Source organism: Populus trichocarpa, chromosome 15 (genome assembly GCF_000002775.5).
Source record: "Populus trichocarpa isolate Nisqually-1 chromosome 15, P.trichocarpa_v4.1, whole genome shotgun sequence".
Lineage (NCBI taxonomy): Eukaryota > Viridiplantae > Streptophyta > Magnoliopsida > Malpighiales > Salicaceae > Populus > Populus trichocarpa.
The window spans coordinates 12,102,353-12,129,860 of NC_037299.2; the positions used below are offsets into that span (position 1 = coordinate 12,102,353).

At 32.3% G+C, this 27,508-nt stretch overlaps 4 protein-coding genes and 1 non-coding gene across 5 annotated transcripts; 2 read left to right on the plus strand and 3 right to left on the minus strand.

Moving 5' to 3' along the window:
• Positions 1 to 94: 94 nt before the first annotated feature.
• LOC7456627 (bidirectional sugar transporter SWEET10) lies at positions 95 to 2,074 on the minus strand. Its single transcript, XM_002322245.4, has 6 exons — positions 1,923 to 2,074; positions 1,575 to 1,611; positions 1,252 to 1,462; positions 1,001 to 1,162; positions 800 to 919; positions 95 to 700 (listed from the first exon to the last, which is right to left on the minus strand). Exons 1-6 carry the CDS (start codon positions 1,963 to 1,965, stop codon positions 419 to 421), a joined length of 855 nt encoding a protein of 284 aa, XP_002322281.3. The 5' UTR covers positions 1,966 to 2,074; the 3' UTR covers positions 95 to 418.
• A 3,746-nt stretch (positions 2,075 to 5,820) lies between these two features.
• Positions 5,821 to 7,699, minus strand: LOC7454742 (bidirectional sugar transporter SWEET12). Its single transcript, XM_002322246.4, has 6 exons — positions 7,548 to 7,699; positions 7,383 to 7,419; positions 7,053 to 7,263; positions 6,796 to 6,957; positions 6,456 to 6,575; positions 5,821 to 6,265 (listed from the first exon to the last, which is right to left on the minus strand). The coding sequence occupies exons 1-6, from the start codon at positions 7,597 to 7,599 to the stop codon at positions 6,017 to 6,019; spliced, it is 831 nt and encodes a 276-aa protein (XP_002322282.3). The 5' UTR covers positions 7,600 to 7,699; the 3' UTR covers positions 5,821 to 6,016.
• Positions 7,700 to 11,436: 3,737 nt separating this feature from the next.
• On the plus strand, positions 11,437 to 11,508 carry TRNAQ-UUG (transfer RNA glutamine (anticodon UUG)). The gene has a single exon. It is a non-coding gene; the product is annotated as a tRNA-Gln (tRNA).
• Positions 11,509 to 18,537: 7,029 nt separating this feature from the next.
• Positions 18,538 to 22,869, plus strand: LOC7456628 (probable protein S-acyltransferase 7). The gene is made up of 5 exons (XM_024586576.2): positions 18,538 to 18,769; positions 19,346 to 19,528; positions 20,736 to 21,032; positions 21,640 to 21,873; positions 22,092 to 22,869. Exons 1-5 carry the CDS (start codon positions 18,647 to 18,649, stop codon positions 22,632 to 22,634), a joined length of 1,380 nt encoding a protein of 459 aa, XP_024442344.1. The 5' UTR covers positions 18,538 to 18,646; the 3' UTR covers positions 22,635 to 22,869.
• Positions 22,870 to 23,799: 930 nt separating this feature from the next.
• Positions 23,800 to 25,211, minus strand: LOC7456629 (mitochondrial import inner membrane translocase subunit TIM8). The gene is made up of 2 exons (XM_002322247.4): positions 25,038 to 25,211; positions 23,800 to 24,211 (listed from the first exon to the last, which is right to left on the minus strand). The coding sequence occupies exons 1-2, from the start codon at positions 25,083 to 25,085 to the stop codon at positions 24,023 to 24,025; spliced, it is 237 nt and encodes a 78-aa protein (XP_002322283.1). The 5' UTR covers positions 25,086 to 25,211; the 3' UTR covers positions 23,800 to 24,022.
• Positions 25,212 to 27,508: the final 2,297 nt, after the last annotated feature.

Below are 27,508 nucleotides of genomic sequence, written 5' to 3' on the forward strand. Positions count from 1 at the left end.
TGAAAATGAATGCAGAGCTAATTAAAAACTCATTTACGTTAAAAGAATTTAGATATATTTATATATAGAAGAGCCAGATTGGTTGAGAGTAAAATAGAGCAGCAAACAAAGGCCATGGCACGAGTTACATTCCATTGATTAATTATTAAACATAAATAATGACAGATTGCTTAATTTTTATGAATATTTTCTTCAACAAGCATAAATTAATTACATGAATCTAGAGGCGGAGTCTTCGACTGATCACCACCCGAAATGATGGAGACACTAATCTAGGGGAGAGATCATTGACACGAAGCTTAATTTAATTGCACGAAGACAGACCAAACTGACACTAATCACATAATTAAGGACCGACCACATGCATCATGCATAGATATAGTTACACGCAAATTGTAATAACACTCAAATGCAGCTGCTAAAGTTTGTTGGTGACATCCATGGCTTTCATGATTTTCTTGGTCTGTTCCTTGGCATTTTGATCTTCAATAATTCCATCTCCACCATCATTCATGAGCTTTGGAATCCCTATAGCTATCTCGGAGCAGATTGCTGCACCCAACTTTTCAAGGTCCACAACATGTTCAGATATGTCTAATTTAAGTTTAGGCTCCACCACCACAACTTTCTTGGAGTTCCTATAGATCATATAAAGCACCATCTGGAGAATACCAAAGAGAAGCCCCAGTATGTTTGGAACCTGTTTATGAAAAACAGAAGAAATGTTGATAAAAAAAAACAAAATTCATTAAATGAAAAGTTTGGTGTTTCATGTACTTATAAATATGTGATCACTTACAGCAACAAACTGGTCTTTCTTTAGAAAGCCATAGAAGAACCACATGACGGCGCTCAAAGTGAGGAAGAATGATAAAGAAAAAGGCATGAACTCCACGCTCTTTGTTCTTATAACTTTTCTCTGCAAAATTCAAGCAAGTATTGGGAAAAATATGTTCAAGATCAGTCAGAAATTTGTGTTTTGCGAGCTCAAGTTACTCACCACAATGAAAAGTGGTGCAACAAAAACGCATAGAGAAAATGTCATGCAAATCCATCCAAGAACTTGGACGCGTTTTTGGCGTTGTGTTAGGAAGCGAGTCAGTACACAGATGAGACCGAACCCGAAAACATTGAACAATAGGAGAAGTTTGAAAGTCAGAATCTGCACCAAATTGAGCTCAGTTAGTAAATCGATGTTATTGTATATAAAGGGATGTAAGAGTGAGGGAAAGTAGTGTTCATGGGATGTACTTTATCCTTCTTCGTGGCATAGAGAAGGTACATAAAAATGTAGCCTATCTCCATGAAAAAGGTGAAAGAATTGATGGTGATTAGAAGGAGGGCATCCTCCTTGAAAAGTGCATAGAATAACCAAAGCATGGCACTAAACAGTGCAATCACATAAGGGATAGAGTGGAACCCTTGGCTGGTCTTCTTCTTGCAAATTCGATAAAATGTTGGCCTGTGATATCATTATTCCTTGTTAATTAGCAGCTAAAAGAGATGAAGATATAATCAAATTAAGAACACCTAAAAACTAGAGACTATAGTAAGATTTCAAGACAAGGACTTACAGAGGAGCAAGGCAGACCAAACAAGAGATGAAGTTGCCTACATTGACAGAGAAAAAAGAAAATAAAATGTAAATTAGCTTCTCTAGTAAATGGTTGTTCTTACCAAAAACAAATGATTTTTGCAACCTACTACAATTTTTATTTTATATATATATGAATCATTATTTCATAGTTGATGAAAACTTTACAGAATTAATAATAATCTAGAGGAAGCAAGAAAATACATGTAATAAGAGCTGTTTTGCATGTATGAGTAGTTTGTTATGTAAATGTCACTTGCATAGAAAACGAGGAGTAATGGAGAAGCACAGAAGAAAAAAAAAAGAAGGGACTTGTAATGATTCCTACCTAAAAGACCGAAACCAAAAACCCATGTCAAGTGCAAGGCCATCTCTCCACCACTACAAAATTAAGAAAGACAATTACAAGTCTGTCTCCCTCAACACACAAGGCAGTGTTTCTCAATGGAAATTCTAGGTAATGTTGTATCGCTTGGCAATGCTGATGAGCTATTTATATAGAAACTCAAGACAAGTTGCATGTTGAATTAATTAATGAGTTTAATATACTTGTCAATGTAACAGTGAGCGGTGTTAAAAAAAAAAAATTCAATATTGCTCCTTTTCCAGTTGGTTCTGATGCTTTTGTGTAACATAATCCAAACAGCCTTTCTAGCCCTAATGCCCTATCCACCCATATTTGGTTTATGGTTCTTGAAGGTTAACACCCACTCTCCAAGTAGCCTCTGCTGCTGGTATCATTCATAGTACCCTAAAATTCTTGGGGTCCCACAAGCAGCTTCTTTCTGATGTGTCACCCACCATGTGATCTTATTGGTTACAACTCATCTTAGAGTGCTAGCTGGTAAGCTTCACTTGGTCAAGATGTTCCTTAATATTATTTCTTTTAAAGGCAATAGAATGTATTAAAACACCTAGCATACAAGAGAACCAGAACAAATCTGCAGAAACCAAGGATTTGCAGAAGATAAAGAAGTAGCAGACTTAAATCAAGAAACACAAGAATGTCCAAAAAAACAAAATCAAAACCATATTGCCATTGTTTCTTAGTTGTACTTAGTTCATAACAAGAAAAAGAAAACCCCACCAGCTTAATTAGACTTGGTGAAATTATCTTTCTTAGACTATAAATCCCATAAAAATTATCACTAGGCCCCCAAGCTATTTTAAAATATTTCATGAAATTCCTAAATCCTTATGATATTTCTAAATTGATTAGCACAAGCTCCGCCACTATATATATGTTGCTAGATTACCCAATATTGAATTCACGTTTTTTTCACTATAATTTCAATTCTTCGGCTTTTACACGAGGAAAAAGGTTTCTGTTTTCAACAATCTTGGAAGTTCGACCTAAAGATTAGATTAACCACGTCTTAATTATAATAATGTTGTTGATGCTATAGAATCAAAACGATTTTAGACAATGGATAGTCTTAGGTGCTAGTCGATAGGATCTTACATGTGAATAATAACATGCTGAATGGGACCAATAGACTAAGAGTAGTAAAATCCACTTGGCTCATTTTTTTTTACAGGGATCTATAGGCTAGGCCTTGAAACTTACTTCACCACCAAGGAGATAAATTCTTATGTGGAATCGCACTTGATGGCAAAGAATTATTCAGGATCTTTGATCTTCCTAAAAGAAGCAACCAAACGGTGGACAAGTGGCTGAGCATCAAGATAAAAGCATCTGTTTGTTCTCCCTAAACAAGAAACAACTTTCAATAGTTGACTAGTAGCCATTTGCAGCCATGCCTCCAAATACTCACCCCAGAAAAGTTTCTGCTTGTGGCATCACATGGTCTTTCGAGCCGCCTACTTAATTATACATGATGCTGCTACACTTGGCCAATTGATTGACACAGTTTAGATTCATAAACACACTGATTTAGCGTGCATTGTTAATTAACTCTTAATTAAGACTAGAAAATATTAACCACAAACCACTAATTTACGAAGGCATGGACAGCATCTATATACTTCCACTAACTTTTCTAATTTAATTTTATACAATCCAAAGTTTAACGTTTGATCCTGAACTGGACTCTTTATATATAGCATATGGACTGTTCATTTATGGACAGAACCATTGATAACATAGACCATTAAATCATGAATTCGACCGTTCATGTCTTGGTTGGACTAGTTATTATAAGATGAAATCAATGATCATGGCTTGGGCTGCTCGATTTTGGATTGGACTAATTCAATATTATGAGCTGGTTGGCTGTGAATTGAATCGATCATATACGGAGAGTGCCTTGTCTTTATAAGGGGTGTTTGGTGGGGGATTACGGTGGTTAATTTTTATAATTTAACTATTAGGTGCAATTTTGAGTGGAGTTCATTATTAAGAAGGGGTACTTATTATTATCAATACAACTAAAAAAAATAAGTCAATTATTGTAAACAACGAATAAATTTAATATATTACTTTAATTATTTATAAATATTATATCGATGACAATAATTAAGTGGTAAGAAGTCAACTAAAGATAAATAATATCTATGATTTAAATTCTTAACCTACATGTAAGTGTGTAATTGACTGTGGATCTTGAGTTGATGGGCTCTATCTCATTGTTTGGCTTTCAAAAATAATCATTTACTCGTAAGTCGCATCTAGGAGTATGCCCGTAATATCAAAAAAAAAAAACAAAGTGAACATAGTTAGTTTATTTTTTGTTTTTTAATTTTATTTTTGTTGTGATCTACCTAGTTAACAAGATTATATTGAAAATATTGTACAATTTAATTTAAAATTTGGGTTAAATAAAGAGTTTGGTTGAGATTTTTTAAGTTTGAATTGTTGTATAAAATGACAATGTCAAATATATTTTTTTAAACAATCTAATTTTTTTTATGTTTCAAAAACTTTTTTGGTCCAATATGACAATAAACTAGTAAATGCAACTAGAAAACATGGGGTCGGTTGTTCATATGAATAGTGAGTTAGGTTGATATATTTTGTAATCGTTTAGTAGCAAATTAATATCATAGTTGAGTTGGTTGAAGCGCGTGGCTCTAGCCTAAAGGCGCAGATTCGATTCCCTATTGCAGCAATAAAACCCTCACCTGACAAACATCCTATGCCATTTGGTTGTCGTTGTTTTTTTATTTTTTATTTTTTTGCATGTGGCTGTGTTTTTAATTTTAATATGGAATTTTTATTATTTAATAGTTTTTTGATTTTTTTTCTTTAAATATATATTAAATAATTTTTTCTTTCTTTCTTACCAATCATCATTAACAATATAATTATTTTATATCACTTTCCACTAGCATTTCACTCTTCGAATATTAACTGATTGCATTTTTTATTTTTAAAGATATATAAAAAAAAACATTAATCCAAAAGGGAAATGATGCAAATGTCTGTTAATAGTTGCCAATATTTTCCCGTTCTGTCCGGTATGTCCAAGATGTTTCGTACTAAATGAAAAAATGGAATAAATTGAAACTTTTTGTATGCATTGCATTGAATATTTATATGATAAATATTCGATTGAATTGTTTTAGCAAAAACTTTGGAAAGTTTCAACATATTACTTTCAAGATTATATTATTTTAATAATATTTACGATTAGTTAAGGTATTTTTTTGCGTGAAATAGTATTTATAATTTTTTTCCACAAAAATTTTCCAAAAAGAAATTCTACGGATTAGTATCTTTACTGTTAAATAATAATTCTTAAATTTATTAAAGAGAGTTTAACGTGAAGGACAAGCTGCAAGCACTAGTTATTATATATAATGGTATGTTTGATATATATATATATATATATATATATATATATATATATGGGTGTAGAAATTTTAATTTTTTTTAATTTTTTTCTCTTCCTTTTTATCTCAAAATACAATAAGGTTTTATTTATTTTTTCAAATCGTTACAAAAATTAATCCTTTAATTTTTTTGATACATCAAACATCATTAAAATCCAACTTTATGCCCTTAAAAATTGCTCTTATAATAATTACTCGGTAATAATTCACCACTATTTTTTTAACCTCGTACCAAACGCCACCTAAGATAAACCATGCATGCTTTATTTCCTTGTTCTTTTTTTGCAATGAATTATTTTTTATTTTATTTTTTTATAAACGAAAGCTACTTTTAGACTGAGCGGTTTACACTGTGAACATTTTTTTCCCAGGACAGACTACTGGAGAATTGACACATTATTAAATGATAAAATGTGTTCATCGAATTGTTGAACTCAAAATTAAATATGCATAACTTTTATTCCATATTGATCGAGCTATGCTTACAAAAACGAACAGAACACTGACAAAGCATATTTATAAAGTCTCTCCTTCACAAATTTTACAATAATAGAGAGAGAATTGGGTACAGGTACAAAAGTCCACATGCATTACGAGAGAAGTTAGGTACTAGCTAGCAAGATCCTCAAATCAAACTTCAAATTGATTAGGTTGCTCTTGGCTGGAACGATCCTTGCTATTCTGATCAGTATGATCATCTTCCTCGTTCGATTGGGGGCAAACAGCTGGTTTCATCTCACAAGAAACTGGGCTCAGTTTGGCAATATCAATGCTGTAAGGTAGCTTAGGCTCCATAGGCACTGCTGTCTTGAAGTTCTTGTAAATTACATAGAGCACCATCTGAAGCACCCCAAAGATAAAACCCACTATGTTTGGGATCTGCACACAGATGGGGAAAAAAAAACAAGGGAGAGATGGAACTTTCAGTGTCTAGATTATGCAGAAGTACAAAGGATAGCATGCATGCTGCAGGATGTGTAATACAGCAGCAACAAAACATATATAGCAATGAGGTAAAAAAGAGACACGTCTGTACTGTATACATTAATTCGAGAAAGAGATCACTTACCGCAATATAGTAGTCCTTCACTAGTACACCATAAACGAGCCACGTGATAGCACTAAGGGTGAGAAAAAACGATAAAGTAAATGGCATGAACTCCACACTCTTGGTTCGTATCACAATTCTCTGAAGAGTCATGGATAAAAATATACTATGATCAGATATGTGTTATAAATACCTAGCTATATGTGTGAGTATAAAAATTAAAGTATTCTGCTCTCTTCCTTTTGTTTTCCCATGAAGTGATGTTGATAAACACAAACCAACTCAGTTTAAGCAGCTTGAAGAAATATTTAAGAACAAAAACCATCAAAAAGGGTCACAAATAATATATGTATATCCTCACCATAATGTTCAATGGTGCTGCAAATACACTCACTGAGAATATTACGCAAGCCCATCCTAGAACTTTAACCCGGTTTGATCCCTTTACAAAGAAGTGGGAGAGAAGAAGAATAGAACAAAATCCCCCAAAGTTGAACAAAATAAGTATCCTCAAGGTGGCAATCTGCAAAAACCAAGGCAAATATATTTTGTAAGGAGATTAATATATAGCTAACAAAAATGTGGGTGCAGAGAAAGATATGTGCGATCATGATGTACCCTAGCTTGTTTTGGAGCATAAGCAACGTAAAGAGCAATATAAATCATCTCTATGAAACAACCGACTGAGTTGATGGTGATGAGGAGGAGAACATCAGACTTGAGTGATGCATAGTAGAGCCAAATCATTGCACTGAATAGGGCAACCACATAAGGCAATGATTGAAACCCTTCTGTAGTTTTCTTCCTACAAATCCTTAAAAATGTTGGGCTGCAACAATATGGAAACATCTTGTTAGAGCTTCAATGTCCTTCGATCAATAGCCCCTTTCATAAGAGATACTCTTTAATATTTATTAGAGAAGTTGGTTGAAACAAAAAAAAACTTACATTGGAGCGAGGAAAACCACAAAAGAAACGAAGTTACCTAAAAAAATCCATATGAATGTAATATTAATTAGCTACACTTAATTAATTATGTAATCAGATTTTGTAACAACTTGAAGTTGTTAAAGCAGATGCAGAGAGGAAAATATTTATTTGTACATGTAATACCTAGAAGGCCAAATGTGAATATCCATGGGCAGTGAATGGAAAAGGAAGCCATCTTTCTCTCTAAATCTTTGCTTCTCCCTCACAAAATAAGGATATGGAAATGAAGAAAATACGTGTTTTGAAGGAGATCGAAGCCCTAGCTAGCTAGCCCTTTCAATATGCTAGGCACAAAGGGTGTGTGGCTTATTTATAGAGGATGTTATGCATCATGAACCGTACGAGTAAAATGACGAAATCATTGCATATGATTCAAAAATTGCGTGCTCCAAATGCTAGCCCTACATTTATCTGCATGATTTTATTTTCTTTTGTTGGTAAAATTCTTTTGGCATTAAGAAGATATGAATATGAATATGATTATGAATATGAATAGTGTGAACAATTAAGAAGATATAAAGGAAAAGAGGGATATCATATTGTATAAATCTAAGCTTTTTTATTTATTAATTTACATATGATTAGGCCTTTTTATCCATTTATGCGGGCCAAAATTAAATTATTTTTTTCTAGTGATCTAATCCACGAAATTAAAAAATCTATAAAAAAAAAAAAATCGATGTTCCAGCATCCATCTTGGAGAACATATAATTAATTAACTTGTAAATGGTAAAAGTTCATTATCTAACAAGTCTTGCGATTTGTTTGAAGAAATTGTGGTTATTTTTTTAATTATATGATAAATACCCAAAAGCTCAAAGACTTCATTATATACTTTTTATTTTCAAATAAATTTTAAAAAAAATTTAAAATTTTATCAAACTCTTAGAGGAAAAAAAAAACTATCGTTTGACTAACGGGCTCTTAGGATGAGTGAAAAGAACGGTGTAGGATTTTCCTCGTGTATCTAGTTAGTGTACAGTAGATCACTATTCTGCCCTCCGTACGTTACACACCTAAAAAGCACTGCTCTTCCCCCATCTTTCACGTGACCATCCCCACTGCATTTCCTTCAATTTCTGAACATTTTCTTTAGGGTTCAGCCGTTTTTCTTCAGACCCACATTTGTCTTTTACCACAACCGCCATAAAGAAAACGAAAGAGAAAAAACTAACCCTAATTATTCCACTAATTGGCCAAATCATTCACTTTCAAGCGATCAGCCCTATGACAAGTGTGCCATGAGGCAATGAGCACTACTGAGCTGTGTCCATGCATGTTCTGTCTTTACCATGACCATGTTATTCTCTTCATCCTTCTCTGTTTTAACACTGTCTAGTTAGGTGACCATCAAGAGCTAGAGAATGTTGTTGCGATCTATCTCATGCATGGCCAGTGCTTTTGACCGGCACGCGTGAACAGAGGATTCAAAATCAGCTTCTTATCGTTACATGTGGCACCTCCAAGATTTAATGGCAATTATATATATATCTACATCACCTAACGCCACGAGTACGTACCATGATAATTAAAGCTTATGTTTGAGCGAATAGAGAAATGGAAGGTAGAAAAGGCACTGATTATAGTATAATTTTGCTGCTATCTTTAGTTCATTTAATAGTTAGAGATGGGTTTTGAAGTGTGGTGGGTGGAAGAGTAGAATATATGAACTACCTGAAATGATAAGGTTTACTAAGCCTTGATTATCTCTCAGGATCCAAATATTCAGGATTAGTACATAGTTGTCATCATTATTTTAACAATTATGGGAACCTAGATATGTTTGTGGGGGTGACTGTCATATATTGAAGATACGATGAGCTTTTCACATTCTTATAATTAAAGGTTGGCTTATAACCGAGTTCTTGATTAAATCTTTTCTTCTGTTTGATGACCTACTAATCCTATTTTTAATACCTCAAATCCTCATTACATACAAGAGCAACAAGAAGATCTTGTATTCTTTCAACAAGAATACCATATATATAATTGTAAGATCAAAATAAAAGATGAAAGATCTTGATATTCTATATTGTAAGTGGGAACAAAACCTGCGCACCATTGACCGGAACTACCAGGCTTTATAGTTCTTTTTTACCTTCTCTATCAATTTAATTCTACTTTGAGGACTGATTTTAGTATTCTATTGATCACAAGCAAAGAGGCTTTTCTTATGATATCATGCATGTTGTACTCGCTGGATATATGTTGTTTTTATCCATTTCATCGGTGGATGTCCCAATCTCCTAGTGGAAACTTTACACACTCACTTGCCATTCAAAACGTGTACTGATTTAATGAGATTTTTTTTATGAGTTGCACGAATCCCTTGTTAACTAGGATTGCTAGGGCTCTAAGTTATTATCAGATTGCATGATTGAAGAAATGGCTGATGAAAAGAATCGAATCAAATGGCCTTTCATTTGCTAGGTGGCATATAACCTTACCGAAAAATATCTGAATTTGATATCTTTTGCTAATCGTGTTTGTCCAATATACAAGCGATTAGCTGCTTTCATCTGACACCGCATCACAAAACTTATAATGGATTCTTAACGTTCTTGTGGATGTGTAGATCCAGAATGCGTTATTAGGCGAAGAAGACGCACGATAACGAAGAGTGTTGTGATCGTGAATAGTTAGGTTCAACTTTTTATTCTTCTTAGCCTGCTTAAAGGCAAATTAAGACATCTGTGCTAGTTTGTTGCTGAGAAGTTAAGGTCGATATCATTAACGTACGATGCTTGGCGTGAAATGATTTGAAACTCGGTCGGCTTTGCAAAGGGACCAAACCATAGGGTAGTTTTTGCATAATTAACCTAATCTAATACAGATTTAGAATCTATATAAGAATGTCATGACTCATGGGTGATCTCCTTTCTTTAAAAAAGGTAATAAAGAAGGTAATCTCTCCTATATTAACATTTTCTTCTACGAATCTCGGAATCAATAACCTCTTTGTTGAATATTATCAATAACCTCTTTAAGTACTATGCAGGGACAGTTCTGTACTGAGCTGTGCCATTAAGCTTGCAGCTGCTTACATTACGATTACGAAACATCAAAGCTTGGAAATTTAGAGAACACAACTGATTAAGCAAACCATCAAATAGCCGATTCATCTTCTTTGGCTGGTTGATTTGGGCCTTTTGTGGTCCTTTAGACTTTTCTCTTTCCCAGGTTCAATGTCATCGCAAATGAGCAGTAGTGAGGAAACTGCATATACCTCGAAATATTTTAAATTTACTTTATATTGCTATGAATGTTTTCTATTAAAACATTTTTTTTTAATTACATATGTGCATGATTATGAATTAATATTGCGCTGGAGGCTGTATGATCAGAAGTTGAACTTGGTGTGTTTTGTTTTAGGCTTAGACCGTTTTTTTTTAATACGAAAAAATTAGTTGATGATCTCTGAAATTTTAGTGAAAGAATATAAAAATTTGTCTAGGGAGATGACCTTAAAAAATAGCAAAACCCATTTAATTGCATCGATCCTGTGTGTATTTATAAATTTATTAAATATTTTTTTGTGTTTTCAATTATAAACATATGTTTTAAATTTATCAATATTCAAATAAAAAACACTACCTATTAGTCCCACTTCTTATGCATTTGCATTTGATTAATTGATATTTGTCATTTTTCTCAAATAATACAACCACACATGCATGTATGGAATTCTTTTTTTTTTTTTTGAGAAGTATATGATTTCATTGAACGCCATAACTTGGCGACATGTATGAAATCCATTAAATCCTTTTAGACATATTATACAAGAATTACATAATATTTTTTATTGAATTGTATATTAAATTCTATAATAAGATAATAATCAAAATTATACACACACACACACAACAAGAGTTCCAATAAATAATAATCAAAAGATCTTAGAAATTGCATATGCACGTAATGGATTCCATATATACAATACCTTGTTTCGAAAAGGAAAAACTCAAGCACTATATATATAATAATTATAAAAAAATGAATAAGCCAACAAGTTGGTTCTATGGTGTAGTGGTTAGCACTCTGGACTTTGAATCCAGCGACCTGGGTTCGACTCCCGGTAGGACCTCTTTTTAATAGATGATTGTATGCCGTTTGCTTGACTAAACCAGGAAATGGGACGATACGACCACGAATAGATAGATATTCTATAAATTATTTTTTTTTGTCAGATATTATTTGTTTCTGTTGGTGGTTTTTTCGTAATTCACTTTTTGTCATATAAATCATTACCCAATATAAAGTAATTTAAAGGTGAAATGTAATTATTGTCCAAACAGGTGTTCAATTCTCTTTATTTGTTGTTGCTGTCGAAAGATATTTTGGACTATAATTTGATTCAAAGTAAAGTGCATTAACGCATAACTTCACTCCCCTCGAGTTCGCTCATATTATCCAACCAATTATTTGCCTCACCAGCAAGTGCACATTGTTGACTCTCGAGTAATGCTTTGGAGTACGAACCCCCAACACACATCTAAGTATCGAAGTATAATGGTTAAAAAAAAACAGATTTATTTTTAATATTTACATTATCTTACTTGATTTAACCTATCAAAAAATTGAATGATATAGATATTGCTGAGTTAAAAAATTTAAAAACTAAATATTATATATCGGGTGGTGAAATGAGATTTTTGAAACTCGATCAACCTAATCTAACATGATTTGTATATTTTATGCTTTTTTATCTTTATATTTGACAGTTTGTGAGCTGAATATTTATTTTTATTTAGAAATATTTCATAAAAAAAGTTCTTGTTAGTGGGCTTTATATTAGATTTCTTTAATGTAACAAATAAGTGATTGTCTCTTTGCTAGAAGAGAAAGGAGAGATAACAAAAATTTAACGGTGATGTAAGGTATGAAAATTAAACCTAACATTGCTTACAATCTATATTATAGTTCCGTCTCTAAATGTGAACTCGTGAAAAATAGCAATATAAATCCAATATGTGAATATAAGAAATATTTATAAAAAAAAAATAACTTAATTTGATACGTTGAGCCCTTTAAAATCTAAAAAAAATTAAATAAACCCAGTTTATAATTTGTAAAATATTAAAAATTAAGTTAGATATAATTATATTCTCAAATTCTACCCAACTTTATCCATTACATCTCAGAATCAATCAAAAAGTTAATGAAATAACAAACTTATGCTTATTTGTTTTTTCCATTGGGTTATAGTTTTCTGTTGGCCTATCTAGTTGCTGTGAATGGGCTCTCAAGCCCTTCCTCTGTAGACCCATATATACACTTGAACTTGTAAATTTTGTCCAATGATACTACTATCACATATATATATATATATATATATATATATATATATATATATATATATATATATATATATATATATTAAAAGAAAAACTAGGATGATGCTATAGAAAAATAAAGAGAAGTTTTATTTAGTGAAATTTTATTTTAAATTCTAATGAACAAAAAATTTCAAATTTGATAAAATGACTAGATTAAAAAATTTAGCTTTATTAGCAGTTGGAAAATTAGCTTAAATTTCAAATTTGATAAAATGACTAGATTAAAAAATTTAGCTTTATTAGCAGTTGGAAAATTAGCCTTCTACTTGGAAAATCGACGTCTTCTAGTCACCTCTGAGGCTGCGAGATCTCTTGTTGCCATCAAACAACCACACCCTCAGCCACCCAAAACCACTATTACAGCCTTCTTCACTGAACAGGCCTGAATCAAAACAGCAGCTCCACAGTCTCACTCGCCACCAAGTCAGACCCTAGATTGCAGTAGCCTTCTTTCCCCGTGACAGTAGCCTTCCTCTCTCGTGAAATTAGGGAAGGAGGACTTATCAAATTACCCATAAAATTTTGAAGTCAGATTTGAAAATTTTCTTCCAGTTTTAGCCGGCCTAAAATTTTCCAGAAGCAAATTTGCAGAGCAGAACGTGAGAAAATGAGCAACAAATGAAACATCTTGAAATGCATATTTTGCAAGATTTTTGTATATTTCTTCACATTTTTTAAGGTCATTAGATTTGGTCAATTTCTGGTTATTTTATAATTTTTAACTATTTCCCTCATTGTTTTTATATTTTTAGATTTTTTCAAAAAAATCTAAAAAAAAATCAATCAAACAAGAAGAAGTTGTTTAATTAATAATTGAAAAAAGAGGAGAGGGAACACAATGTTGTTTTAAAAAGAGAGGGAATTTTTAGAAATGATTTGAAAGAATGGGATGAAGGATGTGTAATTGGTTGTGAAATTTTATTGACGATGGGATTGAAAATTATTAGTTTTGATTGGTTTTTGAATTGTGGTTATTAGATATAAAATCATGTAGATTTTGTGAATTAGTTTTGGGTTTGATAATGTGAAATGGTTAATCGTAACCATATATTGTATATGGGAATTGGGTCATTATAAAAAATATTTTAATGAGCATATTATGGATATATTATTGTTGAAAAAGAGAGATTTGAAGAAAACATACATATAAAAAAATATAAAAGTATCTTTGTATTAATTATTTCTATTGATTGTCAATTGATCAATTATCTCACTTTAAATCCTGTTTTTTTTATATTGATTATTGGATATTATAATAAATTAATTAATTATTTTTATTAATTGATTCAGGATGATATAAGCTAATATTAGACCCTTGATAAGTGAATAATAATATCTATTAATACATGATCTTTACCATATTAGTGAATAAAATTTCCACTCATCATATAATCATTTTATTTTTTAATTTTAATAATTAATTTGATATTTTCATTATTTATCAAGTAATCTAAGGATGAAGTGGTCCAATAACAGCCATGTTCACCAATAATCCACAATGAAAAGGCAACGGTTATTAGTTTGTTTAATATTTTAATTATCATGTTTTAAAAAATCTATAATTATAATGTTTAAGAATAAGTATAGTAGGTCTCATAATCATCTAGTAGGTGGTCCAGTGGTAATTAGAACCTGAAACTAAGGAGTTTTTTTCTCTTATGATTTCAGGTTCGAGTCATGTGGCTACTAATATGATGATCACTGGAGACTTACATGGTCATTAACTTTAAGGTTCATGGGATTAGTCGATGTACGAGCAAGCTGACCCGGACATCCACATTAATAATAATAAAAAAAAAGTATAGTAGGTCCCATTGTTGATATTTGAGAACAAATTAATATATTTCATCTCCACATGCTCTCTAGTCTCTACCATGCTATTGCTTTACCCTTTTCAAGCTTTAGAATTCTCCCATCACGATGGTGTTTTCAAAGGAACAAGGGATTCCCAAACCACCGCCCGCATCAAACCTAGCTCAGCTCCCTTTTCCCTTTACCTTTTACACTTCTTTATGCACGAGTTCCTGTGAAAGTTGAAATCTCCACCAACCTGGAATAAGTGAAAGGGTCAGAACTAATTAATTAACAAAATTACTACATTTTGTATAATAAAACTACAGCAGAGAAGGCCAATAAGAACACGCCAAGCCAGCAAATCGAACAATAATGAAGAGTTAAGAGAGAAGACAGGAGGGAATCCCAAGTTTTGTGCTTACAAGGAAAAGGCCATGATGACAGTGCCTTGTCTGAATAAAGAATATATGCTCATGGAATAATAAATGATCAAATAAATATCATAGTATTATATTGCACTGATAACTAACAGTTTCTTGGATGGTGTTGTAAGAGATTCGTTGGGAGATTGGGCGTTTTTGCATGCGTCATCACATGATTTTAACCCTGCCAATTATTTTAACTCTTTGTTGGAAGAAAAAATGGGTCAGAACAATAAAATTTTCTTTTATGGTGTTTGGAATAATAATTAGTTGTTTTTTGAATTTATTTTAAAAAAATAGATATAAATAAAAGACAAATTTTAAATAAAAATATTCTTATTATTTTTTATGTATCATTAGTTTTATCCCTTTTTTTTTAATCTTTTTTATATCTAATTTTTTAAGATGAGTTTAAAATATAACTATTAAAATAAAACTAGTTATTTTCTGAGTATCATAAATCTTTTCAAGAAATAAAAGCAGAGGAGGGAGAGAAAAAAAATCTCTTGTTATGCCTTTTAAGTTAGGAAATTGTACCAAAAACAATGAAGGGAAATACATTAGGAATTTAGATGTGAATGACGATTTTTGTTTTTTAAAAAAGATAAGAATAATAAAAAGAAGCTATTTCATTCTTTTAATATTTGACTAGATTTTACGAAGATCATTCTAGTTAGATCAATCAACCAGATTAAATCAGATTAGATTAGATGATTGTGTCTTTACCTTATAGTAAAGACCTATATTAATTAACATCCCATATCTTACAAGTATACAAATATGAGTTATGATTAACCATTAAAAAAATAAGATTTATATATTACCATAATTCTTACATTAATTTACTTTTAGAATTTTTTATCGGTATTTATACTCTAAATCCGCTAGTATGAATTTTACCGACTAATTTACAGACAAAAATAATTCTTCAGAAAAACTCTCATCAATAATTTGTGGTTTGTCGATGAGTTTGTCGGTAATAAAATTGACAAATTATAAAACCGACATGTTAAATAAGCTATTATTTATTTAATCATAAAACACTTAAGTCATAAGTTCAAAATAAATTTTATCAATTTACAAACAAATATAATTTTATAAAATCTCAAACAAACCCTAACATGTACAAATCACACAACAAATTTCTATGGGAAAAAACTACAAAACAAGTAAATACTCAAACAAAATACATACACTACAAATTAAAAATATGCAATAACAAATAATATTTTAAAATTGAGTTAAAAAAATAAATGAGTAGTTTTACTTACTTGTCAGGTCATAAATTAAATATTAGAGATAGATTTATCGATGAAATTCATCGACAGAATTAATCTATCAATAATTATGTCTGTACAAGTGACATATCATCATATTTTTTGCTTTTTTTTTAATTCATTTTTTTCACTATAATCTCCGTGGTATATACTGAAAGAATATTTCTGCTGGTAATTACTAATAGTTATAATAAAAAAATAGTTTATTGATAAAGTTCACTGTAATTTATCTATAACAAAATTATAATAGTATTTCTATTTATATTTGAAAATTTTGTAGTAATTATAAGAAGAAGAAAAATATCACTTCAGCTCGTATGCTTGCGTTGTGAAGTCAATTTGCACTCTTGTGTTTTGTTCTAGATAATCGCATCATATTTAGCAAAAACATGGTCAAATCTATTTCAATGGAAAGCCTTGGGCAGAGGCTTTTTGAGAAGTCGTAACAACTAATCGATTCTATCAATTAGAGGCATGATAGATCACATTTTGTTCATATCCAATGCAATTGACTAAAATAAAAATACAGAATCTAAATTGATTTTCAACACAAACGCACAATAAAAAGACACTTTTCTCTACTGTAACTCCCTTTTAAAAATCCTAAAAATAATGATTGATTTATTCTATTTAGGTGATAATAACTTGAAGCTGCACCATCTTTTTTTTTTTTTTTTGGTTTTCTAGTAACGTTGATGTTCAGATTATCTTGCATACATCTCGAGTCCTAGAACTAACAACTATATAAACCTTCAATGATTGTTTTCTATTTAATTTGCTCAAAAGCACACCAACCATGTCACAAATAGAGAGTGGCGTTCATGGAAATTTCAGTTTTTATAAGTCAATCTAAGATTAAATCCTAATTATAAGAAAAAAAAAGAATTATAACTTTTTTTAACCATAATGTAAATTAGGCATGAACAAGTTTAAGTGCACTATGTAATTTATTTGGTGGCCTTGGATTGCGCATAAGAGACTGGGTTATGATAATTAATATTGTTTAAATTTTGTAATTGTGAGATAATTTTGAATTTCAAAAAAAATATTCAATTACCATCATGATCTATTCTTGAATTATGTTTTAAAATCAAGATATTGTTGAAAACTTACAATTTAATTGGATATAAAAGCTTGGAATTAATTCAAGATTAATAATTTTTATGTGACAAATCACGATATTGAATTATCAAGTTATATATATGAAAAAACTTTTATCGTACCATATTATTAATGAATATGTAGCGAAACTCAAAACTTAAATCTCTGGCTCAATGATTTCTTGCAATCAACTATTATAACATTTAATTTATCATAATTAGAAATTAATAACATGTCTCCATATAATTTTAGTTTAGAAAATATAGTTACTCATTCTATTTTTTTAAAAATATTTTTATTTTTGTACTTTCAACTAAACATGATAATATCTTTATTTTTTTTATATATATCTATTATTTTTATCTTGAAATACTAACAATAAGAATCTTAACTATCAATATTAAATCTTCTAACAAATGCTTAAACTCCTTTTAATCTTAATCTTTATATATATAATTTTTTTTAAGAATTTCAACTCTTATTAGTTAAATCAAGTTTAATGACAATAATGCAATTTCTCACACTAATTGATTTTTTTTATTAACGTGGATGTTCGGGTCAGTTTGTGCATATCTCAACTAATTATACGGACTTTAAAGTTAACAATTATATAAATCTTCAATGATTATCATATTAACAACTACGAGAATCAAATTTAAAAATTACTACACTAATTGACTTGATCATCTATTAGTGGTATTATAGGAGGTTGAACGATACCATGTTCCACCTCGCAATCATTAAATGGATAAAAAAATATTTGAAAACAAACCATCTTAGGGCGCGCACACTTGACATAGGAAGAGACTGATAATTTTAAAATTTGAAAGATTCCTTTCTAGTACTAGTTATTCAATGATTTAATTGGCTATTGAATCACCCAAAAAAAGAAGATAATTAACTGCCCTAGTAACATAATTTAACCAAGAACAGAGGAAAAGAAAGGGAAACATTGTATTAATAAACTTGAAATGATTGTATGGTAGAATATTTTATACTCTGCTATTTACTTAGCTGACCAGCTCGAGTGCGACGGTTAACGGCCCATAAACGCCGTAGCCTGTAGTGGTTAGCCACCTCATAAATCATAATATCATAACATGATCCTGGCCCCACCAACCCCGTTTGTCTTTTGAAAAAAGAAAAAGAAAAAGTCAAATAGTCCCATCTTTTTATTTTACAGTAGTATTAAAAGAGCCGCCTTTATTAGCTTTTCTCTCTTTCCTTTTCATTTTTGCTTTGCAAAGTTTTGCAGCTGTACAGAATTGACCTGACAGAGAGAACAGAGGAGAATGAGAGACATGTATGTGGTCCCACCTCCTCCGGATCCGGCTGGCGGAGTTACGGTAGACTCCGCTATTGATGGTGACGATGGGGAGGGTCTAATGACTTACCAGGCATGGAAAGGCAGTAATGTAAGCTAAATTCAAGTTTTAAATGATGGGTTTTTGTTCTTTTTGGTTTTTGTTTAGGAAAGTGTGAAGCTTTGTGAGATTGAGGATAAAGATTGGATTTTGGGGTGTTTAACAATTGAATTAAGGAGAAAAAAGACGGGATTTTTCTATTTTTTTGGTTGAAGTTAGTGGTCAATTTGAGTTATTTTTGCTTGCAACTTCTGGTTATGGTTCACTTGGTTAATTATTTTGCAAATAGCAGGCTGATTGTGAAATGGGTAGGGATTAGTTTGTTGAATGAGTAACTGAATTTGGGTTGCTTGCAGCTGTTTTTTTTTTACTTTTGTGAATCAAATTCTAGATTCAGTTTTGTATAGAACTTATGCTGGGGTTAATGAAAAAATAACTTTCTTATGGTATCATGGCCTTTTCTGTTTGTTGATTCAAAGATGTGAAAGCATAATGTAGATATTACCACTATTTTTCGATTTTTTTTTTTATTATTATTACGCTTCGCTAGTGTTTTTTCTTTTCTTTGTTCATGTTGGTAATGGGTTGATAATTGCGTAACGCCACAGTTGGTTGTTTTGTTTGCAGACATTTTTGCTTCAGGGGAGGCTTATATTTGGACCGGATGCAAGATCTATTCTGTTAACCATCTTTCTTATTGTGGTTCCAGCTGTTGTTTTCTGTGTCTTCGTAGCAAGAAAGCTGATAGATGATTTTTCTCATCACCTGGGAATATCAATAGTAGTCTTTGTCGTTGTTCTGACAATACTAGTGAGTTGTTTTCCTTTCTTAAGTTCTGTTGTTTTAAATTTTTTATGCTCCTTTTTGCTGAAGTTCCACGCTTAACAATGAACTCAGCTAATTGTTATGATGAGTTAGTTCAAAGCTTAAATAGATAGCAGTTGCCATGTTATGCCAATCACAGAGTCTTCATTTTAGTTTTCATCTTTAAAAGCAAGTTAGATGATTAACTAGACTGTTTTGAAGCCCTAGTATACGGAATATTGTGGAACAATCAAGTTAGTACATGAATAAAGGTTATAAGTGGCGCATGCATATACCAGTGACAGCATATAACCACTGGCTTTAGTTTGTTGCTTCTGTTACAGTAGCATATCTCCACACACGTCAATTGGCCAGTAAAGAAATGAATTTATATAAGTTAGAAAATTTTCATGTGCTGACATGGATATGAATTATATTGAGACCCTATTTGATTATCCTAACACAATAGGAGTACTTTATCCAGGAACATCCATTCCGCTCCTGTTGCAAGAGATCTCTAGCTGCATGTTAAAATTGTCAACAATGTGTCCTCTTTGGGGTTTCCTTACTTTTGGTTGGAGGGGATCAGGGATTTGGGGTGTTTGTTGTGTGTTCTTATCTGGATTCTTGACATTGAAGTTAGATAATTCTCTTAATTCAAACCAGAAAAGAGTACGTGGAGCGAATAAGCAGCGTGTCCAGAAATGTGCATATATGATAATATAAATTAAGATGCATTTGTGGAAATATATATAAAAAAGACTAAATATGAAACAAGTATATCATAGGAAATTTGATGCAGTATCTACTGAGGATAAGTTGAGGGAGGATCTGTTAGATGGTGTGATTACAGCATTAACCTATCGATACACCAATGCAAAACAGTGATTCAATTTGAATAGCGGAAGGACACACACACACACACAAAAAAAAAAGCCAGATCAAAATAATTTGGGTTTGAAGTGATAAAGAAGTATTTTTTTTTTTATCACAATATATTACTGAAAAGTTGATCCTAAATAGCCCAAAATATAGAAAAAGATCTGTACAATCAATCCCAACTAGTTTGGGGATTGTTTGCACACATTTTTGTATTTGATCATCAAAACTTTGTTGGAGTTGCTTGAAATAATAAATATAGAGGCTAGGTTGGCAAAAAGAAGTTTGTAGATAGTCCTGTGCTGTTAACTGATGGATGTGTTTGTTCTCGCAGGATTTAACCTTTCTTCTGCTAACATCAGGAAGAGATCCTGGTATAATACCTCGTAATGCTCATCCTCCAGAGCCGGAAGGTTATGAAGGGAACACTCCACTTACTCCTGGCCAAACCCCACCTTTCCGTTTGCCACGCACAAAGGATGTTATCATCAATGGGATAACTGTGAAGACCAAGTACTGTGATACCTGCATGCTTTATAGGCCCCCACGATGTTCTCACTGTTCCATATGCAACAACTGTGTGGAAAGATTTGACCATCATTGCCCTTGGGTTGGTCAGTGTATTGGATTGGTAAATGATCATTCTTCCATCTGGCATTTCTTTGCTCTTAAAACTTAACTAGTGGCATCTTCAGAACTCTGAGAACACAAGAAAGTTTCTGTCGTGCATTGAGTGTGGTGTTTATGATTCTCTGAGTTGTCATTATCAACCATATTGGGATTTGTTGTTCCCCATCCAAAAGAAAGAGAAATATACACACTATGTTATTACTGAAACACAAGTTTAATGAGGGAAAGTATTTGGCATCATTGTTCCATGGTGGAATGACACCAATAATTGACGGTTAGCCAGTGTTGGTACAAAAATAAGAAGATAGCCTTCCTGCTATATAGCTTCAAACTTTGAATTGATAAAAAATCAAGATCACAAGAAATTCTTTTCAGTTTTACTTTTAGGTTGTGCCAGAATTTGTCAAATTTGTGTTTGTTTGATGATGATATTCTTGAATGTGTCTTTATTTAGAGAATTTTTGTAGTTGACCTCACTATCTTTCAGTTTGCATTCAAGCTAGTACTTGCACTGGCAAAATAACGCTGAACTTTGGCATCACATGAATTTGTGTGTTCGTAGTGATCTTTTTCTGAACTGGGATTTGTCTTTCTGTTTTTGGGTGCAGCGGAACTACCGGTTCTTCTTCATGTTTGTCTTTACTTCAACAATTATTTGCTTATATGTACACGCATTTTGCTGGGTCTACATTAAGAGGATCATGAATAGCGAGGAGACGTCAATTTGGAAAGCAATGTCCAAGACTCCTGCCTCTATTGCTCTAGTGATTTACACCTTTATTTCAGTTTGGTTTGTTGGTGGTCTTACCTTGTTCCATTCATATCTCATCAGTAAAAATCAAGTAAGAAACTCTTCCTACAAGTCACACTTTTAGGTCAATATCCTCATGCAAAAACTCGTCTCACCTAAAATTGTTTCCCATCACATCCCTTCCTTTGCAACTCACTGCATTTTGCTTCTATAGTAGATATTTAATTTTCCCTGGAAAACCATGCCATTGTTCATGTTTTATGTGATATGCTCGTTTTCCCAAACTTCTTGCTTTTTGTGTTTTGGCAGTCTACTTATGAGAATTTTAGATACCGGTATGATGGGCTAGCTAACCCATTTGACAGAGGATTGATTGAGAACTTCAAGGAGATATTTTGCTCTAGCATCCCTCCATCTAAGAACAGTTTCAGGGCAAAAGTACCAAAGGAACCTGCCATTCCACCTAGAATGGTAGCTAGTAGTTTTGTCAGTTCAAGCGTGGAAAAATCTGCCGGTGACATAGAAATGGGGAGGAAGCCAGTGTGGGACGAGGCTTCAGGAGATGATGATTATAATGGCACAGCAAGAAATGATGACAGTCTGCATGAGGATCGTGGATTGCCTGATGTCTCTCCAGATTTAAGCAGGATCCTCCCCCCTCAGGGTATGGAAGGGCGCAGCGTCATGCATTCCAGACGATCAAGTTTGGGTAGAAAAAGTGGCAGCTGGGATATATCACCTGATGTTCTTGCTTTAGCAGCTGGAACAGGGGAATCAAAGCGGATGGCTAGTGGCAGTGGTGACAACTTGACATCAGATGCCCAACAGTCTAAGAGGCATACTAGGTTGTAAAATGAAAAGAAGATTGATTATACGAAACAAAAAAAGAAAAAAGAAAAAAGAATGATGTGTTTCTATTGTATTGGCTGGCCATTACCCCCCCCCCCCACCGTACTTTCTTCCTTGTTTATAATGATCTGTTTCAATGGGTTTGCGGTTTTAGTTGTTGTAATTGTGTCATACTTTTTTGGTGGGCACCTTTGCCTGTGCATGAGTAGAAGTGATTCCTAATTTTAATGTTTTGCCAGATATCGACCAATTCGTAAGAACATGGTATAACAACTTTCAAAAGTCGCAGCAATTTTAATTCTTGGCCACATGAATTGTATTTGATGGAGATGATACTTGTCTTGATCACGTACAAGCTCAAAGTAATTTGATCTTATAAAAGCACATCATTCTTGGTACGAGGAAGGTACCTTATAGTTGTTTAAGTTCATATGAAACAAAATAGAAATTCTTGAGAAACTTTTGTTGTTTACAAGTTTCTGAAGTTTTGATGTATCTTAAAAGAATATTATTGTAACCTTCCAGTATTTACACTAGTGATCTTTCACACTTCAAAACCTTCTTCCTATACCCACTGCCCTAACACTCGTTAACATTGAAACCAAAAGGCGTAGGCATGCTTGTTCAATTCACTGGTTCTTGTGAAGAATGTTAATTCACATACCTTCAGTTGCATTAACCTTTGAGGTTCCACAGCTAGAAATCTAGCAATAGTCAAGGAGTCACTTTGCGCCTTCTTTGAGAGAGTAGCAGTTCAGAAAGAGAAAAGGGTTATCTCCCGTAAAGTTAGAGATCAGTTTTTGAAACTAATGCTTACTTCAATGGAAGTTTAGGATTTTAATTCCAACAGTAACTAAGAAGGCTTGAGACTAACTAAACTTTTGAAAATAGAAATGAGGAGAAAAGCTGCACACTTTCACCATGGCAGTCAGAATTATGCCATTAAGCAAATGCCACGAATTTACCATCCTCCTAAACAGCAATGAGTAGTAGCCTTCAACAAGCACCACCAGCTGCTTTTTACCTCCCCTTCTGTGGTTCCACTCAGGCTGGCTTGTGAACACTAGGAAATACCGGTGTAATTAAAAGTATTTGCTTCCTGCAACTTGAGCTAATTACAACACCCCACTACTCACAACTGCACAAGTTTAAGACAAAAAAGAAAGCGTTCTGAAAGCAACAGGACATCATTTATGCAACATCAAATGATGGGAGGATAATAATTCCATGGTGTTTAAAATACAGAAGTTGATGTAAAGATAATCAAGAGAGAAATATGTGATTTAGTTCCAAAAATGCAAGGCATTTCAGCTACTGTAATCCACTAATGATTGAAGCTAGAGCGCAGTTGCAACTTGCAAACCAATACAGTAGGCCAATTCTTCATGAAATTAGTTCATGGACTGGAAGCGTTTCATAATGATAAGACTCATATCCATATAACGCTGAGCACAGTTAGAAAGGCAAGATGATTCACTTGAGCTGAACTTGCTCCCCGGTGAACTTGTGATGCATTTGTCCCAGCATGCACTTGTAAGCTTTGCCACCATCTCATTAACCATAGCTCTTTCCTTCTCTTGCTGCAAAACCAAAAAAATCATTCCAAAATCAGAATCACATACATCATTGTAAAATATCAAAGATCCAGCAAGGTGATGACAGCAACCATCCCACACTACCTTAAGAGACTTAAATTACAAAATAACGCCCCCCAACATTTGTATTCCTTAAGATACTCGAATTACCAAAAAAACAACACTCCCCTCCACTAGTCTCCCTGTTAACTCTCCGTTCTAAGCAAACATGCAATCTCAAATTTATCACATCATAGTTACTCATAAAATAGCACAATTACCCATACAATTAAGCCCATGATACCAAATGACAGTTCTGAATTCTTCACGAAGCAAATCAAATCGTTTATAATTTAGTGTGATAACATAAAACCGCATCAGAACCTTCCCTCAGAAAGAAACAAGAACCAACAACACAGTACTATAAGAGGAAATTCATCAAGAATATTATCCACACCAATAATATACCGAAACTGTACATACAAAAATTGAGTTTACTCATCATATCAGCAAAAAATCCCACACACAAAATTTTCCACTAACCCCATTATTCAAATTATCCAACCAAATCAGTTATCCGATCAAGCTTGAGTTTTTTTTGCAATAACAACTCAATACAGTACAACGATTAAGATAAAAATTACGTTAACCAGACAACAAAACAATGAAGTGGTAGTAATGACCAAAACGTTGAGGCCTTTAACGAATCAAAAACTAAATCATATTCTTACCAAGAAAATAAAAACCACAAGTGTAAATCTTTCAAAAAATCAAGCTCAAGAAAATAAAAGGTGGGACTTTGTGAAAAGGGAAAGAGGGATTCTATACTTACATTAAGGAATCGTTCCAATTCAGCTGAGTTAACTGATGAAGGATCCATTGTTTTAGTTTCTTTGATTTTTCTATCTGGGTAAATAGCCTAAAACCCTGCTTTTGTTTGACGACCGCTTCCTTCAAAACCCTAAGCCAGAGCTTCTCTTTGGAACCAAAAGAAATAGTAGGAAAGCGGTTAGTAAATGCTTCTTGGGCTTATATTCAATGGCCTGCCAAAATCTTTAGCAATTCTCATTTTCTACATTTACAACCCAAACAAAAGCAGTTCAACCCGAGACTCCAGGGCCTAACCCGGGTCCAAAAAAAAATCAATTAAAACATATCTAGTGTAACCTTAGAGATTCAACCCCTAATTCATGTGAAATTTTTTGGAGAAGCTGAGGGATTGTTTGAGAGTATGGTTGTGATTGTTTTTTAAAATGTTTTTTATATTTAAATGCATTAAAATAATATTTTTATTTTTTAAAATTATTGTTGAGATCAACATATCAAAATAATTCAAAACATAAAAAAAAAAATTTAAAAAAAATTTGAATTTTTTAGGAAGGTCTCGAAATGACATTAGCTAATCTGGTCCAAAATCCAAGTTGATCCAGTAAAAAATTAAAGTTAACCCGTAAATCCAATTAAAAACCCTGATATGGTCAAAATCTCATACTTAATCTATTAATTATTATTTTTATTAAAATAATATCATTTTAATTTTTTAATTCTTTTTATAAATTTAGATAAAGTGGACTCGCACATTCATGGAACGAAAAGTGTGCTCCGAGGTCCATGATCATGTGTTAGCATAAACAAACTTTCTTATGCATTAAGCATCACCTTTTTCTTTTTTTTTTAAACCATCAAATACATATGATAAAGAGAGGTTAATCATATGTATGATTGTCAACATACTGATCAAAATAATAGTAAAAGTGATCATGCCTTTCGATCTAATGGTTGTTTAATGCAATGGGGTTCGTCTTTCTTCTCTAGTCATCATCGTCAAAGAAATTATGGTTTGAAATTAACTAGCTGAGGAAAAGGGACAACTATACCACCAACTCCGACCCCATTAATGCTCAATTAGGTCATATCAACAAACAATTTTTCCAATCGAATCCCCAATCTAATGACTCTCACTCAATTTAACCCACAATCCAATTAATTGTGGTCCCAAATTTCCAATATATAATAACATGAGAAAAACTTGAGTATGATCTTTATGATCTCTAGACGTAGGATACTTGATAATTACTAAAACAACCAAATAAGTTATATGGCTAATTAAGAGACATGATTGGTGAACTCAGTTGTAATCAAAATATGATTATCATTAATTATCGTGCTTTAATTATGATCGATTATCAAAATTCCATACATCTTGTAAGAGATCGCATGCGCCATGAAAGGACAAAGCGCATTGATGTAATTAGTTACCATTTTTTCTGAGATGTTATTGTTTTGGATAGCATTATTGTGAAAAAGATTGATACTTTGACAAAGTCACTTCTAATGGAAACCTTACAGGCTTAGGTTGGTTTTGGCAATTGAAAATCTTGTAGGATTAGGATTGTGACTAATCATCCTCTATCTATTAGGTTTAAGACATTCCTTATAAATATATGCTAGCTTGGGTCTATTTTTGGGCCTATTTTTCTAGAATGTTAATGTTGTATTGAATTTGATCATAGTGAAATTTCTTCTCTTAATCACATAGAATCATTGAATTGTGTGGCTGTTTTATTCTTATGATGTTTTCTATATATTTTTTTTTATTAACGTGAATGTTTGAGCTAGCTTGCATGTATCCCGACTAATCTCATGGGCTCTGAAATTAACAATTATGTAAGTCTCCAGTAGCCCTGAGGTTTGTGAGACTCGAATTAGTAATTTTTAAAAAACAAATCTAGAACTTGACCAATTAAACTATACTCCTTAGAATTTGATATTATACGCAATGTTTAATAAAAACAATCATGAAAAGAAATTGCTTGTACTGGAAAGACTAAAAGGCAATATTTAACGATATAAATAGTATTCGTATGAAAGAATTGCAGGCTCTAAAGGTCAAAAAAATGTATATCTTTTGTTGCTGTAGTCTCAAGCAATGGCTATCAACCATGTACACAAAGTAGCTGCTTTTACTGGGGGAGGATCTCAAATTCCCAATCAAGATTTCATGGAGAGAGAAAAGCAACATCTTCGCAATGAAGAAAAGTACCAATCCTCATGTCCTACTTAGGAAATGGTCACCTTCTTTGACTTTTTATCCTTTTCAAGGCTTTTGCTTTAATCTTATAAAAGCATGACTTTTTATGGGGTTTTTTTTCCCTTCAAATATATCTCATTAAAATATTTCAAAAACTCGAAGACATTTGATTCTCTTGCAAAATTGGGAAGAGGAACGCTATATCTTTGTTTCAATTCTTGTCTTTTCTATAGTTTCATTCTAAAAAAAACCAAGTAATTCTCTATAACTTT